General features: G+C 36.0%; 2 protein-coding genes and 1 long non-coding RNA gene across 4 annotated transcripts; 1 reads left to right on the top strand and 2 right to left on the bottom strand.

Annotated features, from left to right (window-relative positions):
* Positions 1–106: 106 nt before the first annotated feature.
* LOC148583979 (uncharacterized) lies at positions 107–4,792 on the top strand. 2 transcript variants are annotated; one of them, XR_015912988.1, is made up of 3 exons: positions 107–539; positions 648–825; positions 4,584–4,792. It is a non-coding gene; the product is annotated as an uncharacterized LOC148583979 (long non-coding RNA). The 2 variants fall into 2 exon arrangements; XR_015912987.1 differs by lacking the exon at positions 4,584–4,792 and adding an exon at positions 1,844–2,135.
* LOC132164738 (putative disease resistance protein RGA3) lies at positions 2,204–8,590 on the bottom strand. The gene is made up of 4 exons (XM_059575293.2): positions 4,813–8,590; positions 4,566–4,642; positions 2,852–2,967; positions 2,204–2,775 (listed from the first exon to the last, which is right to left on the bottom strand). Exons 1-4 carry the CDS (start codon positions 8,477–8,479, stop codon positions 2,397–2,399), a joined length of 4,239 nt encoding a protein of 1,412 aa, XP_059431276.2. The 5' UTR covers positions 8,480–8,590; the 3' UTR covers positions 2,204–2,396.
* A 2,930-nt stretch (positions 8,591–11,520) lies between these two features.
* On the bottom strand, positions 11,521–13,008 carry LOC132163658 (uncharacterized). Its single transcript, XM_059574027.2, has 2 exons — positions 12,274–13,008; positions 11,521–11,712 (listed from the first exon to the last, which is right to left on the bottom strand). The coding sequence occupies exons 1-2, from the start codon at positions 13,006–13,008 to the stop codon at positions 11,536–11,538; spliced, it is 912 nt and encodes a 303-aa protein (XP_059430010.2). The 3' UTR covers positions 11,521–11,535.
* Positions 13,009–15,373: the final 2,365 nt, after the last annotated feature.

Below are 15,373 nucleotides of genomic sequence, written 5' to 3'. Positions count from 1 at the left end.
GGGGTGGGTGGGCCACCCCCCAAGGAACAAGCCCATTTCCTATGATGACTCCCCTAGGTTAAATCTTGCTGAATTGATAAAAGACAGCAGCTTTAGAGGAAAGCAGGCTAAATCAACACCTGGGTTTTCTAAATGGGTGTTCTTATCAATCCCTCAACGATTCATCAAAAAAATAGCGTTCAAAATCATCAAGTTCGCACATGTTTGTTCAGCAAACCTGACGCTTTTTTTTTCTCTGGTTTTTCTCACCCTTAATTGTTGGATTTATTCACTTTTATGTATTCGTGGAGCAAAAGGCACTCTTAAAAATTTCTTCGTCCACCAAATCCCCAAGGAGTGCGTGTCTCCCAGGCGCTCTGCAACGGTCGGTTTTCACTCCTGTTCCGACCAGGACTCCCTCTCTCTCCCTCTCTATCTCTCAAAGTTCTTTGCTTTACCGCTAGTTTTACAATAATAGAAAGACCAACAATGTTTGAGAAAAATAAGAAGCACAAGAAGGTCTTCATCGGCGAGGAAGACACCTCCACACTCCTACAAAGGTCCCATCTTTCTCCTCCTTTTTTTTTTTTTTTTTTTTTTTGAAATATGGGATTTTTCGGTGGGCGTGGGATTTTGGGTTTGATGTGAGGTTGTGTGTTTCTGGGCAGGTATACGGCGACGACGGTGCTGGCCCTGCTTCAGGAGGTGGCGAAGATCGACTGAGAGGCGTTGGTGAGGAATAGTTCGACTGGGATTTCTGATGCTAGGGAGTATCAGATGCTATGGCGCCATTTAGCTTATCTCCACGCTTTGCTCGATGAGGTCGAAGACGGGGCTCAGCCTCTGGTCAGTCAACTTGTACTTTCTTGAGTTTCAGATTCTTTATTTAACTTGCACTTTCTTTAACTTGCACTTTCTTGTATGCCACAATTTATTGACGCGTCATAACATGTGACACATCACTACAAGGTGATGTGTCTTGGATGTGTCACTTTTGCCACTTCGGTAAAGTTTATGATGTGGTTGAGTTAACAAGTCACAAAATCTTTGTGACGTGTGAGTAATGCTACGTCAAAATTTTTGATGATGTGGTAAGTATTGCCACGTCGCCTTCTTTACTGACGTGGCAATAGTAGCCATGTCAAAAATTTTAGAAATTGTTTTGACATGTTATTGTTTGCCATGTCACCAATTAGTGACGTGGCAAATCCTACACATGTCAGTATTTGCCACATCACTAATTGGTTACGTGGCAAAAATTGGCACGTCAAAAAAATATTTTGACGTGTGGGATTTGCCATGTCACCAATTGGTGATATGGTAAACAATGACACATCAAAAAAATTTTAGTAGTAACACCCTTATTTTAAGAGAAATGTTAGAATCTAACAAAAACTTTATATTTTGCTCATAAAAGTTCATGTGACAAGATGTCACATCATTTTTTTTGTATAGGGAAAAAGACAAAACAAAAAGAAGATGATGTGGTATCTTATCACATAAACTTTTATAGGCAAAATATGAAGTTTTTATTAGATTCTAGCGTATTCTATTTGTAATCTGCCACTGTGCCACACACGTCAAGAATGACATGTCACTAAAGTTTAGTGACGTGTAAGGTGGCTTGACACGTCAAAAACGGAAGGTCAAAAACAAATTTTTTTTTTTGTAATGTTTGTATAAAGCATCAAGTTTATCTTTCATCAATAATAAAAGCGCATTTTTTTATATTAAAGTGAACATTCTGATTTCTTAATTTGTAGCAATTCTTTCATTTTATACTTACTTGTGTGGAGTATTGTCTAATTATTAAAGTCGAGCTAAAAATACTGTACTAATGCAAAAATAATAATGTTTTTTATAGGAGTAGGTGGAATTTTGTAACAGTAAAAATTGTTGGAAAAAAAAAAAAAAACGAAGCTGTCAGCAAGTTGTCTCTTGTACCCTGCTGCCAACGATTTAAACTTGACTCAGGTAAAAACAAGAAAAATGCTCCTACATTGGAGGGAGAGAAATCAGAACTACTGCAGGTACTGCAGCCCCTTGATAGACAAATTTGTAAGGGATTTTCTAGTGTTTGAAGTGTTTTAATGGTGAATGTTTGGAGAGAAGAAGATGAAATAGCTGAATAACACCAAGCAGAAAGATAGGGAATGTTTTCGAGATACTCAATATCCTGGACTAAAAGCATCAAAACATAATTCCTCATAAGTCCTTTATTTAATACGTTGGGCTCCTTCTTATGGCAGTCATCTGTTAAACTAACAGAACGACAGTAATATCAAGAAGCCACGTGAATTACAAGGAGTAAAACTAACAGAATTACAACTTATCTAGAAACATTATGTTGAACAACTAGCCTCTAGACAGAGGAGGAGGAGGTCCGGAGCTAAAAACAAGACATTTTATTTGAGAGATCATAGAGTGGTCTGTTTTGGCCTAATGACGGCACCTTTAATTATGATCCCATTTATAAAATGACGTCCTTCACGCTCACGAATACCGAAGACCACTTCTCCCGATTCTCCATTCTTGGTCTGAAAGTTGCCGAAATTAAGCTCAATCCATTGTCTTCTAGGCTTCTCCAAAAGGCTTACTTGGCGTACTTGAACTCTTCCATCTGGGAGTGTAAGTTTAAGTATGAGAGGGAGTTCCCACCCAGAAGCCCCATTTGTCAACTTGACCACATACACAATTTCATACACAACTTCTGGCGACAGCTCTGACGTACTCAATTTTCCTCTCACTTCCAGACGACAAACATGCGAAAGTTTGGCTACTTCAATGTTTTCGTCACTGCAAGTTAGTTAATACAAGAATTAGAATTGCAGCAGAGGTGACACTTGCACATACAAGGTTCATGACCGATCACCTTGTTTCCTTGAAACATTTCCAAGTCCAGTATTCACGATGACTCCAACAGATATAGAGTGACCTTGCGTACAACATGAAGCAAAGATGGCCAGTCTTCTCATCAGCCCATTTCTTCTGCATAATTATTGAAAATGAAAAAGAAAACCAAAATAAAAATCAGCTTAATCAAATAGAAATGAGGAAGGCCAAACATTTCTTACCATCGAGAATAATTTTTATAAGATCTTGGCATAAACCAAAGACCTTTGTACCCTCTAATGAAGGTTGGACAAATCAGTGTAGAACACCTTGAGCAAAATAAGCTAAAACACTAGATTTTATTTTAATATTTCTCATATGGGTTAAAAGTAAAAAACCTAAAAAACCTATTTCCCATTTTTCCTATTCATCTACCCAAACCTGCCGCTAGCCGCCACGACCTCTCGAAGATTTATTGTTTTTGAAAGTAAAAGAAGCGAAAATTTATTTATTTGTTGTGCAGAAAAGGAATAAAAGCTATTTCAAAATACCAAAGAGATAATTAGGCATTGAATTCCTGCTTATCCAGATTTCCTTCTTACCTTTTTGTTTTTTTTTTTTTTTTTTTTTTAAGGTCTTTTCATTATAAACTACTCCTATGGTGTCTTCCAACTACCAAAAGGTCTTTGTAAGGAGAACAATTCGATGATGCAACGTTTTTTGTAGGGGTGAAATTTAAAACCGCCTAACCGCAACCGCTAACCGCTAACCGTTATAACCGTTAACCGCTAACCGCCTAACCGCCTAACCGCTTTGAAAGCGGTTAGTAAAAACCGCTAACCGCCTAGGCGGTTGCGGTTAGCGGTTAGTGGGTTTTGGAAATCCGCTAACCGCTACCCGCTAACCGCTTTTTTTAAAATATAACATATATTTATATATTATATATATATATAATAACAATAAGTTGTGAGTTTATGAATTTTTTTTGGTTGATTGAAATGAGCCTCAAGCTTCAAGTTTAACCATATATGTTGGTTTTTTTGGTTGCTTGTGAGTTTATGAATTTGTTTATGTTTTACTTTATTTCTATGTGTGAGTTTATGAACTTGCTTGTGAGTTTATGTATAAGACTACAAGTGAAGTGATGATTTTGTTGTAATTTTATTTGTATATTATATGATGTGTAGATTTGTAGAAGGTGGCCAACAAGATTTTGGTATATAGCAATTTTTAATGCTAAAATGGCCATGGAAAGGGAAAAAAAAAATGTTTAAAATGAGAAAAAAAAATGTTTAAAGTGAGCCCAAAACCGGCCCAAACCCGGTCCAAAATCGGTCCAAAGAAAAAAGCCCAAAAAAAGCGGTTAGAAAAAAAGCGGTTATTCCAAAGCGGTTAACCGCTACCCGGTTAGCGGAGGCGGTTAGTAAATTTTACTAACCGCCTAGGCGGTTGCGGTTAGCGGTTTTAGCCACTAACCGCTAACCGCAACCGCTATTTCACCCCTAGTTTTTTGGTGGGGGCAAAAAGAGAAAGGGGCGAAAATTCCTTTCTGTTGAGAAGCAAAAGAAACATGCATATTTAAAGTTCGACTTTACCATTCTTGTTCTCCTCCTTTTCTGTTGTAATTACTGTTACTGTTTTTGTTATACCAAACATGGTCTCAATTTTCTCCTTAATTACAAAGATATGTAGGGATTATTGCACATCATCATGTGGGAGACACCTATTGATTAGAAACAGATTTACTGACTGACCTTCGTTTTGTGCTCTAGGAATATTTCTTCCGTTGCCGCCTTCTTCACCATGTCTCTTTCCAATGAAGTTAATGAAGCTATATATGCAGAAATGAGCAGATGATTGAGTTCCATCAAAAGAAATTCGATAGAGAAAGCATCAAATACAAATTGTTAGATATATTTCTATGGCTTTATATATATATATATATAAAATTAGCACGTATTGTAAAAGTGCCTGTAATTAGCAAAAGTAGAAAGTACTAACCTCTACAGCATATAAAATGACGATACCAAAGTACTGGGCGGTTTGCTACTGATGTTGAGGGGACGACTATATGGGAATTATGAATCTCCAGGTCAGCAACGTGCTCGATTTTGGGCCAATCTGGACCTCCTCCACCCTCCTTTTGGCATCGCTCAGATAACAGGGGACATGTTTGGATTTGCAAATGTTTAAGAGAGCTGGGGAGCCCATCCCCGGGCAAGGACTGAAGCATAGGGCAGTCCTCAATGTACAGGTCACTGAGTGAAGGGATGTTCTTCAATGAAAATGAGTTGAGAAGGGGGCATGATGCGATAATCAAACACTCCAGCGTAGTGGGTAGCTCCTCATTTAGTGTCTCCAATTTTTGACAATTTCGGATGGAAAGTAAGTAGAGAGAGGTCAAGGTTCGCAGCGACCCTTCTTGACCGTTGGACAAGGACACCAGATCTTTACAATCACGAATGTACAACGCTTTGAGCCCTGGAAGTTGGGGCCATTTGGGAAGTGAGGATATGTTTGAGATGCTGGAAATAACCAACGACTCTAGAGGGCTTGTTTCTCGTATTGCCCCCACCAATGCTCCATCATCACATCCTTCCAGTGTTATCTGAAAAAGACGTCGGTCGTGGGGTGGTGGAGGGAGAGTGGTCAGCAACTCACACCGATTGATCTCCAGCTTTTGTGGAGAGAAGAGCCGTGGCAAGGCCTGCAGCTTGGGGCAGCTTTTTACTCTCAGTGTTGCCAATCGACTGAAAGAGGGACGGTCCCTCATGGTTTCACGTTGATATTGATCATTAATAGCTTCCACCTGCTCCAGCACTTTTTCATTCCAATCCTCCAGAATAAGATTGTTAATAAGTTTTAGAATCTGCAAAGATGGGACCACTGGAAGAGCCCTTAAGGAATTACAGCTCTTGATCTTCAAGTAAACTAAATTTGGAAAGATGCTAGGCAAATCCCTTAGCTCGGGACAATTACAAAACTTTAGACGGCAAAGGGAACGGCATTCAACCTCCGTCCATTTCTCTAACTCCTGCATACCTTTGATGTAGAGCTCTCGAAGATTGGGTAACTGATCACCTAGATCGAGGGTTTTGCATTTTAGGCAACCTTTCAAGGTAAGACTGACTAAATGTTGGAGCTGCCCTTCTTTCATCCAAACAGGAAATTCATTGCCCCTGTAACGTATAATTTGAAGCTCTTTGAGGTTCGAGTGGGGTTGTAGATCTTTTAGTACACTGTTTTCAGTTGCTTCATCTTGTGTGTTGACAACTCTATCAGTACTCCATTCAAACACCAACTTGTGAAGGCTCTTCTTCTCATTCAACTTGGCGGCTCCTGCACTAGCTGCATTCTCTAGCTTTGAGATATGCAATGTTCCAGAAAGATGAGCCATTTTCTCCAATTGTTCGATTTCATATCCCTTCTCGCGGCCAACCTGAAATACGGGCAGATTGTGGAGACCGGTTAAGTTCCCCATACTTGGTGGCAACATGGAGAGCTTGAACCAGAACATATCATCAAGCTCAAGATGTCGAAGATTAACCAAATTTCCTAGGTCGTTGGGCAAACTAAAAAGCCAAATGCACCGCAAGAGTTTTAATGTTTGCAAATTGAAGAGATTGCAAATTGAGTTAGGGAGAACTTTGATTTCTGTTCTAGAGAGGTCGAGGTAGCGCAACAACTTCAACTCTTCAATTGATTCAGGCAATTCCAAGATCAGGCTTGAACTAAGATCCAACGCACGCATGTATTTCAATGAATGAAAGACTTTATGAAAGGCTTGACCAAAGTTTTTCAAGTGGCCACTCGAGTTAGCTTCAATTGACTCAGGCAGTAGAAGTGACCGCAACTTGGTAGCTCTATTGACAATCTCCGACACGGGCTCCTGGACATCTTTCCCGAGTAAGGACACATGACGAGATTGTTCAGAGAAACTACATAACTCATTTTCCTTCACCTGATAGCAATTGGGGCTTGACACTAATTGTGCCAAGTCATGGATAAGATCATGCATGATGTATATCTCTGTGTAGTCAAAGGATTGATATTGTGGAAAGTCATCGACAGTGATGCCCAGGGATCTCAATTTTATAGAATCATGTTCAAGCAATTTTTGGGTTGTTCCTTTTTGGATAAACTCGTTACATAAAAACTTTCTCATATTTGCCGTCGGAGTATTTAGTAACTGAAACAACAAATTACGGGGCACCAAGATCTGTTGAAAGAAAGTCCTTATTACGAGCTCACAAAATTTTGCATTTCCAGCCTCCTCCATTGTATCATGTCCACTTGATTGTATAAATCCTTGAGCTATCCAGAGTTTGACCAACTCTTCCTTGTAGAACAAGTGGGACTTAGGAAATAAGGAGCAATACTCAAGACAACGCTTTAGATCAGCAGGTAGGTGGTCATAGCTCAATTTTAGAATATCCATAACTTTGAGATTGTCAGCTTCAGGGTCCCGATATTCTATTTCCCATATTGCACTACTTTGAATTTGCCGCCATTTGCTTACATCATCAATGTGACCGCGCAAGAGACCTCCCATTGCCTTGACTGCCAACGGGAGACCTTCGCACTTTCTAACGATTTCTCTACCAATATCTTCCAATTCTTTCCGTGTTTCAATGGATAAAGTAGTGCGAATATTCCCAAATGCAATCTTTGAAAACAAGGACCAGCATTCATCTTCAGGCAAATATGCCAAAGGATAGGAAGGTTGAGTGCCTATAATTTCTCCAACCCTGCTAATCCGACTGGTTACCAAAACTCTGCTTCCCTTTGCACCTTGTTTCAAGAGAACTCGCAGGGAATCCCATTTTGAGATATCCTCGGTCCACACATCATCTAGAACAAGTAAGAAATGTTTTCCTCTCAAGAATTCTAGAAGCCGAGACTGTAGGTAGCTTGTGGAGCTGTCATCCAATTTCATCGGAGAAAGAAATTGTATCATTTCTTTAAGAATCCTCGTGACTCCAAACTCAACAGTGACACAAATCCACATTCTTGATTCAAAATGGGAACTTACCCTCTCGTCGTTGTAGACAAGTTGAGCAAGAGTTGTTTTGCCCAGGCCTCCCATCCCTATGATTGGAAGCACAGAAACGTCGCCCTCTTTATCGAATTCATTTGATAGCATCATATGTATTATCTTTTCTTTATCAGCCTCCCTACCAACTACTTCTGACTTATCCACAAAAAAGCCCGTGTAGTTTGGTATCTCAGTGTACGTCCTACCGCCATTAACTTGGATGTTGAGATGGAATTTGTTTTTTTCTTCAGCAATTATATCAAATCTTTTTGAAATATCCTTGATCTTATGTGCAGTATCATATTGAGAGGATGCTTTACCAAAATAAGGTAGGCAGTTACGTACCGTCGTCTGCCTCTTTTTCCAATGATAAGCTTCTGCTGCAAAAGTTTCCAGTAAGTCTTCAGCATCAAAGTCAGCCTCCTTGAGCTTTCCGAGCCAATCTTTTAGTTGTTGATTGTTCAGTTGCTTCTTCTCCGCATCTACAAGCACAGCTTTGATAGCAGTGAGCTTCCTTGAGAGGTTCTTTACATCTTCCTTCACGCCACGGATCGAAGAATACGTCTCCTTGATCAAGTCAAAACTAATCTTAATGACCCCATCCAGAATTGTTTCTGCCACGAGGTCTGCCATATATGGCTTTTTGATGGCACCAAGTAAGAAGAAATGCAAATATTTCTGTTTGTTGAGTGAGTATTGCAGGATGAGTTACAAATATTATTCTCCTAAAGTAGCATTTCTAGTTTCTAGAGAGGTTGTCAAATTCGAACCTGATGCTGATAAAAAAGAACCAGGTTCAAGTGACTTTATTCTGCTTTTCAGCCTTTTCCAACCCATTTTCCATTGTCATGCAACATGTTTTTGTGATTTTACCGTACACTTAGGTAGGATTGCATTAAAAGGTTTAAAATATATGTTTAGTTATGTTAAACAAAATATGCATGTTTGGTAAAAAATTTCAAATTTTTTTTTTAAAAAAAAAAAATAATAATCAAAATGCATTTTTACAAAAGTTTAAAAATAAAACTTTTGAAGAAAAATATATTTTGACTTAAAAATTCTATTTATTCAATTTTATTCAATTTTATTTATAAAAATTATTTTTTTAAAAAAAATTATTTGAAAAAAAAATTATATACTCAATCCAATTAGAAGCATGGCCCCACACGTAAAAAAAAAAAAATTATAATTAAAATAGAAGCATGGCCCCACGCGTTGAATCAGCAATGAGGCAAATAGAAGGGAGAAGTCTCTTCTCCCCTACTGTTTGTAAAGTCATCTGCTAATTACAGCTCAACCCAGCACCTCCATGCCAAAAAGAAAATGATAAATTCTAGGTTTACAAATAATATTTTTTTTACAAAAAAAATTATAATATATGTAATTGAAAATAAGATAAATTTACATTGTGAAAAACTCAATCATATTGATAGCAAATCATTCCTGTAACCTTTTTTCTCATTTAATTAAAAAAAAAAAAAAAATCAAGCAAATCATAAAGTGTTTGATTATTACACTCTTATTGTTGTTCGATTTAAGAAAACCTTTAAGTTATCCTAAGGCAACGTTTAAACCTATGGAAAAAAGTGTTGATTTACGTATTAAAAATCTTCTTATTGATTATTAATTTTTTTTTTCAAATGAAATTTGATATTGAGTTCCTTTTACTTTGATGGCTAGCACTTGGGCATGTTTTTCTATGATGATTAATTCTTTGACGTAGATTTTGGCTCAAAATTGCTATTTTGAGGATCAAGCATCATTTGCTACTTGAGATACCTTTAGTATTGGCAACCACCATAGTGCCTATAAAATTTACGACGTGTGCTAATTTCTTGAGACGTAGCAAATTGCAAATTACCCTTGAAAAATAAGACAAGTGTCTCTAACGATTTAGGATGGCCGAAGCCACCCCAGGCCCAACTGGGGTGACCGACCACCCAACTTTTTTATTATTTTGTTTTTTAATTATTTTTAAAATACAAATAATATTTTATTATTTTTTATATTAATGGGACAGATGTCCTATTTATCGCCTCAAGATCTCTCTAAAGAGATCCTAACCATTAATTGGATATTCTCGAGTCTAAAATGAACCGAAGAGGATCCTATTCCCCCAAATTCTCTCTTTCTCTCTCTGTTTATTTTTCTTTTTTCTTCTCTTACTTTTTATTTATATCTCAATATTCCTTTATAAATTTCACACTCAATTCAAGAAAAAGACGAGAGAGAGAGAGAGAGAGAGAGAGAGGGAGTTTTCAGTTCTCAATGAAAAATTATAGTACAATTATTTTCTTTATTTTTTTGCTAGAATAGTTCTTTTCAATTTTCTAATCATTATTTCTCAATGAAAAATTATACTGCAGTTCTTTTCTTTCTTTCTTTTTTTTTTTTTTTTGGAACAGTCCTTTTCAATTTTCCACTCGTTTTTTCTCAATGAAAAATTATACTACATTTTTTTTTTCTTTTTTGATAGAACAGTTATTTTCACTTATATTAGTGTTTTCATTTTTTTTCCTTTTTTTATCTTTATTTATGGTGCTTATGTTCTTCCATTTTTGTTTTTGTCCCTTTTTTTTCTAATTTATATATTATTTTTTATTCAAATGATTACTTTCTTTTTTAAATTTTACATTGAATTTAAGAAATAATAGTGAGAGAGTTTCTTATTGTTATTTTTTGTTGATAATTTTTTAGTTTGTGTTGTTGTTCATGGAGTAATTTGTTTATTTGTTTACATGCTTAATTAGTGGACGACATTGGTTTTTTCCTAGAAGAATTCTTTTCACTTTTCCAATCGTTTTTTTCTCAATGAAAAATTATACTATACTTTTTCTTTTTTTTTTGCTAGAACAGTTATTTTCAATTATATTAGTATTTTCATTTTTTTTTCTTATCTTTATTTCTAGTGCCTATGTTCTTCCATTTTTGTTTTTGTCCCTTTTTTCTAATTTATATATTATTTTTTATTCAAATGATTACTTTTCTTTTATGAATTTTATATTAAATTCAGGAAATAATAGTGAGAGAGGGTTTCTTATCGTTCTTTTTAGTTGATAATTTTTTAGTTTGTGTTATTGTTCATTGAGTAATTTGTTTATTTGTTTAAGGGAAATTAGATATAAAATCCTTAGGTAAACGCGCCTTTATTAAAAACTCCCTGGGTTTTTTTTTTCGGAAATTTAGTCCTTGGGTCACGCGAAACTACTAGAAACTCCATACCGTTAATTTTTGGTAACTGCCGTTATTTGAATGAAACGAACCGTTTCACTTAAGTCCACCTAAGTAGAATTTTTGTATCTTACGTGTGAATTCTTGAAACCCTCAAGTTCCATACGGACCATACGGACAGTGCTACAAACCACCCGATACACCAAGCGGCAAGCCACCGACGCAGCAGACGCTTGAAGGAAGGGATGCCGTTGCAATGAGCTCTGGTCCCGCGGAAATCTCTCGCTGTGTTTCTCTTCATGTTTGCACTTTTGTTTCCTTCTCCCAAAGCCTCTTCTTTATCTTCTTCTTCAATTCTACATCTTCCTGTTCGTCTTGTTGTTGGTTCTCAGAACAAAAGAACGTCAGACGTTAGCCCCACAAATTGGGTTGAAAAACAGGGAGAGAGAAGCGGGACCGGACCGTAAGGCGTAAGGAGTTTAATGCGCCTTTATAGTTTGTCAGTGCTGGAGTTGCCTTCATTTATTGATAAATCCCACCAAGCAGAGTCTTTTGTCTTTGCTGGTTGAGTGTTTAGAGAGTTTCCAGAGCTCCTTCTTCCTTGAGGCTTCACTCTCATGCATGGTTAAGAAAGCAGCTGCGCCTTGTTGCCATGTTTTTTTAGGTGTTGTCCTAGGTTGTGGTTCTGAGAGGACCTGCAGGTCAGCAGCTCAACATTGTTATAGTATTTCTTCTACCAAATACATTGATAAAATACACCTAAGATTATCATGCTTGATAAGCCAGCGGAACTCAAACACTGCCACTCAAATGCAGACAGAATAACTCTTTTTTTTTTTTTTTTCTTTTGAGATTGAGGGGGGGGGGGGGGGGGCGCGGGGGCGGTGATGAAGAAAGAAGATGTAGCCAATAGGAAAGAGATATAAAATCCAAAGCTAGAGCTGGCAGTAGAAGTTGAGGTCCAAGTTTGGAGAGTTAAGCTTAAATGTTGATCAACAAGGATGAGCAAACTAACAGTTTTGAAAACACACAAGTAAGATGCTTACATTTACATTTTTCTTTGATGGAATTTTTTACTTACCAAAAGGAGAAACTTACACATACATAATTAATATGATATACTACACAGAAGGATAACTACAAAGAGTATGACAAATACTTACATCCTCTATGAATTTCCAATCTAAGTCAGGCACTAAGAGATCATGTTAGGACTGTGACAGGTTAAAGTAAAATACACAGAAAGGACAACTTACAGGGCGATTGATGTTCTTGTCATCTCCATTTACAATTGGTTTGGCAGCTACGTGCTCATGTGGAAATAAATCTCTTTTATGAGCAAAAGTATGGACATGATCTACAGAACTGTTAGGCTTGTATTCCTTTGTAATTGTGGCAGGAGTATTAGCACCCTTCCCAAAGAGACCACCACCACCAAATGCGCTAGAAGAGGAAAAAATCGTACCCCTCATACGATCCAGATACCTAGTTCCAGAATTTCCCCGGCTAAAACTGTTTGCAGATATACTTCTCATCACATGTCCAGTCTCGGTGCTCTGGCCTTTGACACTTTCTGTCCCAGATTTCTGATGTTCCCGACGATCAATCTCGCTCTTCCTGTCCGATTCTCGCTTTCGCTCATTCTCCTTACCTACTCTTTTTTCTAGCTCTTCTACATCAGAATTGCTCTTACTTGACCCTTTGTCTTTCTCTTTTCTTCTTTCATGACGCCTCTTTTCTGCTTCCTTCTTACCATCTTTCTCCCGGACAGGTGATGATATTTTGCCACGATCTTTTTCAGCCTCCATTTTCTCATCCCTCAATCTCCTACGTTCCTCCACCAGTCTTGCAACCTCCTCCCTCTGCTTTCGCTCTTCCTCCTCCAAAAGCTCCTTCTCTAACCTAGCCTGTCTCTTCTCCTCTGCTTTCCTGCGTGCTTTCTCTCCTCTACTTTCAGGATAGTTCACCCCATTCTCACCCTTCTTAACCATGCATGAGAGTGAAGCCTCAAGGAAGAAGGAGCTCTGGAAACTCTCTAAACACTCAACCAGCAAAGACAAAAGACTCTGCTTGGTGGGATTTATCAATAAATGAAGGCAACTCCAGCACTGACAAACTCTAAAGGCGCATTAAACTCCTTACGCCTTACGGTCTGGTCCCGCTTCTCTCTCCCTGTTTTTCAACCCAATTTGTGGGGCTAACGTCTGACGTTCTTTTGTTCTGAGAACCAACAACAAGACGAACAGGAAGATGTAGAATTGAAGAAGAAGATAAAGAAGAGGCTTTGGGAGAAGGAAACAAAAGTGCAAACATGAAGAGAAACACAGCGAGAGATTTCCGCGGGACCAGAGCTCATTGCAACGGCATCCCTTCCTTCAAGCGTCTGCTGCGTCGGTGGCTTGCCGCTTGGTGTATCGGGTGGTTTGTAGCACTGTCCGTATGGTCCGTATGGAACTTGAGGGTTTCAAGAATTCACACGTAAGATACAAAAATTCTACTTAGGTGGACTTAAGTGAAACGGTTCGTTTCATTCAAATAACGGCAGTTACCAAAAATTAACGGTATGGAGTTTCTAGTAGTTTCGCGTGACCCAAGGACTAAATTTCCGAAAAAAAAAAACCCAGGGAGTTTTTAATAAAGGCGCGTTTACCTAAAGATTTTATATATAATTTCCCTTTGTTTAATCACATGCTTAATTAATGGAGGACATTGGTTTTCAAGATTTCATTGGAATCAAGAAACGTATACAATAAAAAAAGACAATTCTTTCAATTATATTAAAATTTTATTTTTAGTTTTTTGTCTTTATTTAATGTTGTTATGTTCTTCCATTTTTATCCCTTAAATTTTCTACTAATTTATATATTATTTATTCAAATTGATCTTGTTTTCTTTTTTGTAAATTTCACATTGAATTAAGAAAAATGATAGTGAAAGAGTTTCCTATCATTATTTTTGGTACAATGTATAATTTTTTTTAAAATTATGTCAATATTCATTGAGTAGATTTTTTTCGTCTTTGTTTTTCTGTATGTCTTAAAATTAGTTTCTTTTACTTTAAATATGTGAAGGATGGTTAAATAAAAAATGTGGTTATGTTCTTCCATTTTTTTTCCGATAAATTTTCTACTAATTTATATATTATTTATTCAAATTGATTATTTTTCTTTTGTAAATTTCACATTGAATTAAGGAAAATGATGGTGAAAAAGTTTCCTATCATTATTTTTGGAACAATGTATGAAGCTTTTTTGGATTATGTCCATGTTCTTTGAGTAGATTTTTTTCGTCTTTGTTTTCTTGTATGTCTTAAAATTAGTTTCTTTTATTTTATATATGTGAAGGATGGTTGGAAAAAAAAAAAAAAATTCTATTACACAAGACCTTTTCTTATATTTGCGGATTTCACTGGAACTGGGAAAAATATACTAAAAAGATAGTTCTTTTTTATTATATTAGTATTTTTTAAAAAAAAAATAATAATTACATTTTTTTTTTCTTCATTCCATGTGTTTCTGCTTTCCTTTTTTTTTTTTTGGTCTTAATTTCTATTCTAATTTATACAGTATTTTTCATTGAAATTTTCTTAATTTTATTTAATACAATTTACAAATTTTCTTCTGTAATTTAATTTACTTTTTTTGTTCTTTTTTTTTTCTTTTTTTTTTTTTTGCTCCAATATTCCTGCCACTATTTTTTTATCTTTTCTTATTTAAAAGAAAAATTAAACTACCAACATTCTTTTGTTTACAAAATTAGTAAACATAATTGTAACCAGATATCAAGATGTTCATATATTTTAGAACACTTCTTTATTTTTGTTTGTGTGTAATAGAAAAAATTCTCAAAAAAAATTGTTTATGAGGAAAAAGTTCAACTAATGAAAGAAAAAAGTTTACCATAATGGAAGTCTTATGAACACAAAATATTCAATATAATCCTACTATTCATATTTCTTGTATACATTTTTTCAAGACAAATGTTATATATATATATATATATATATATATATATATATATATATATTCATATTTTTTTCTATTTGACCCTAATATTTCTCTTTAAAAATAAATAAAAAAAAAATAAAATAGAAAATCAAAAAATTAAAAAAAAAAAAAAAAAAAAAAAAAAAAAAAAAACCAGACCCCATGTGAATTGTATTTTTAACACCAAACCCCATTCACGTGAATTTTTACTTTTTTACTTTAAAAAAAAAAAAAAAAATTAAAAATTGAAACTTTTTAGGTTAAAAAACGCACATGTGTTTAAATAGAGGAGGTCTCATGACGATTGTGATCAATTGCTACAAACTTTATTTATGGGCAAATGTTCCAAGCTATTGGATTGTATCATACG

The sequence above is a fragment of the Corylus avellana genome, chromosome 8, assembly GCF_965113065.1.
Source record: "Corylus avellana chromosome 8, dhCorAvel1.hap1.2, whole genome shotgun sequence".
Classification (NCBI taxonomy): Eukaryota; Viridiplantae; Streptophyta; class Magnoliopsida; order Fagales; family Betulaceae; genus Corylus; species Corylus avellana.
Note: the sequence above shows the minus strand (reverse complement) of the source record. Positions and strands in the feature narration are given on the sequence as shown.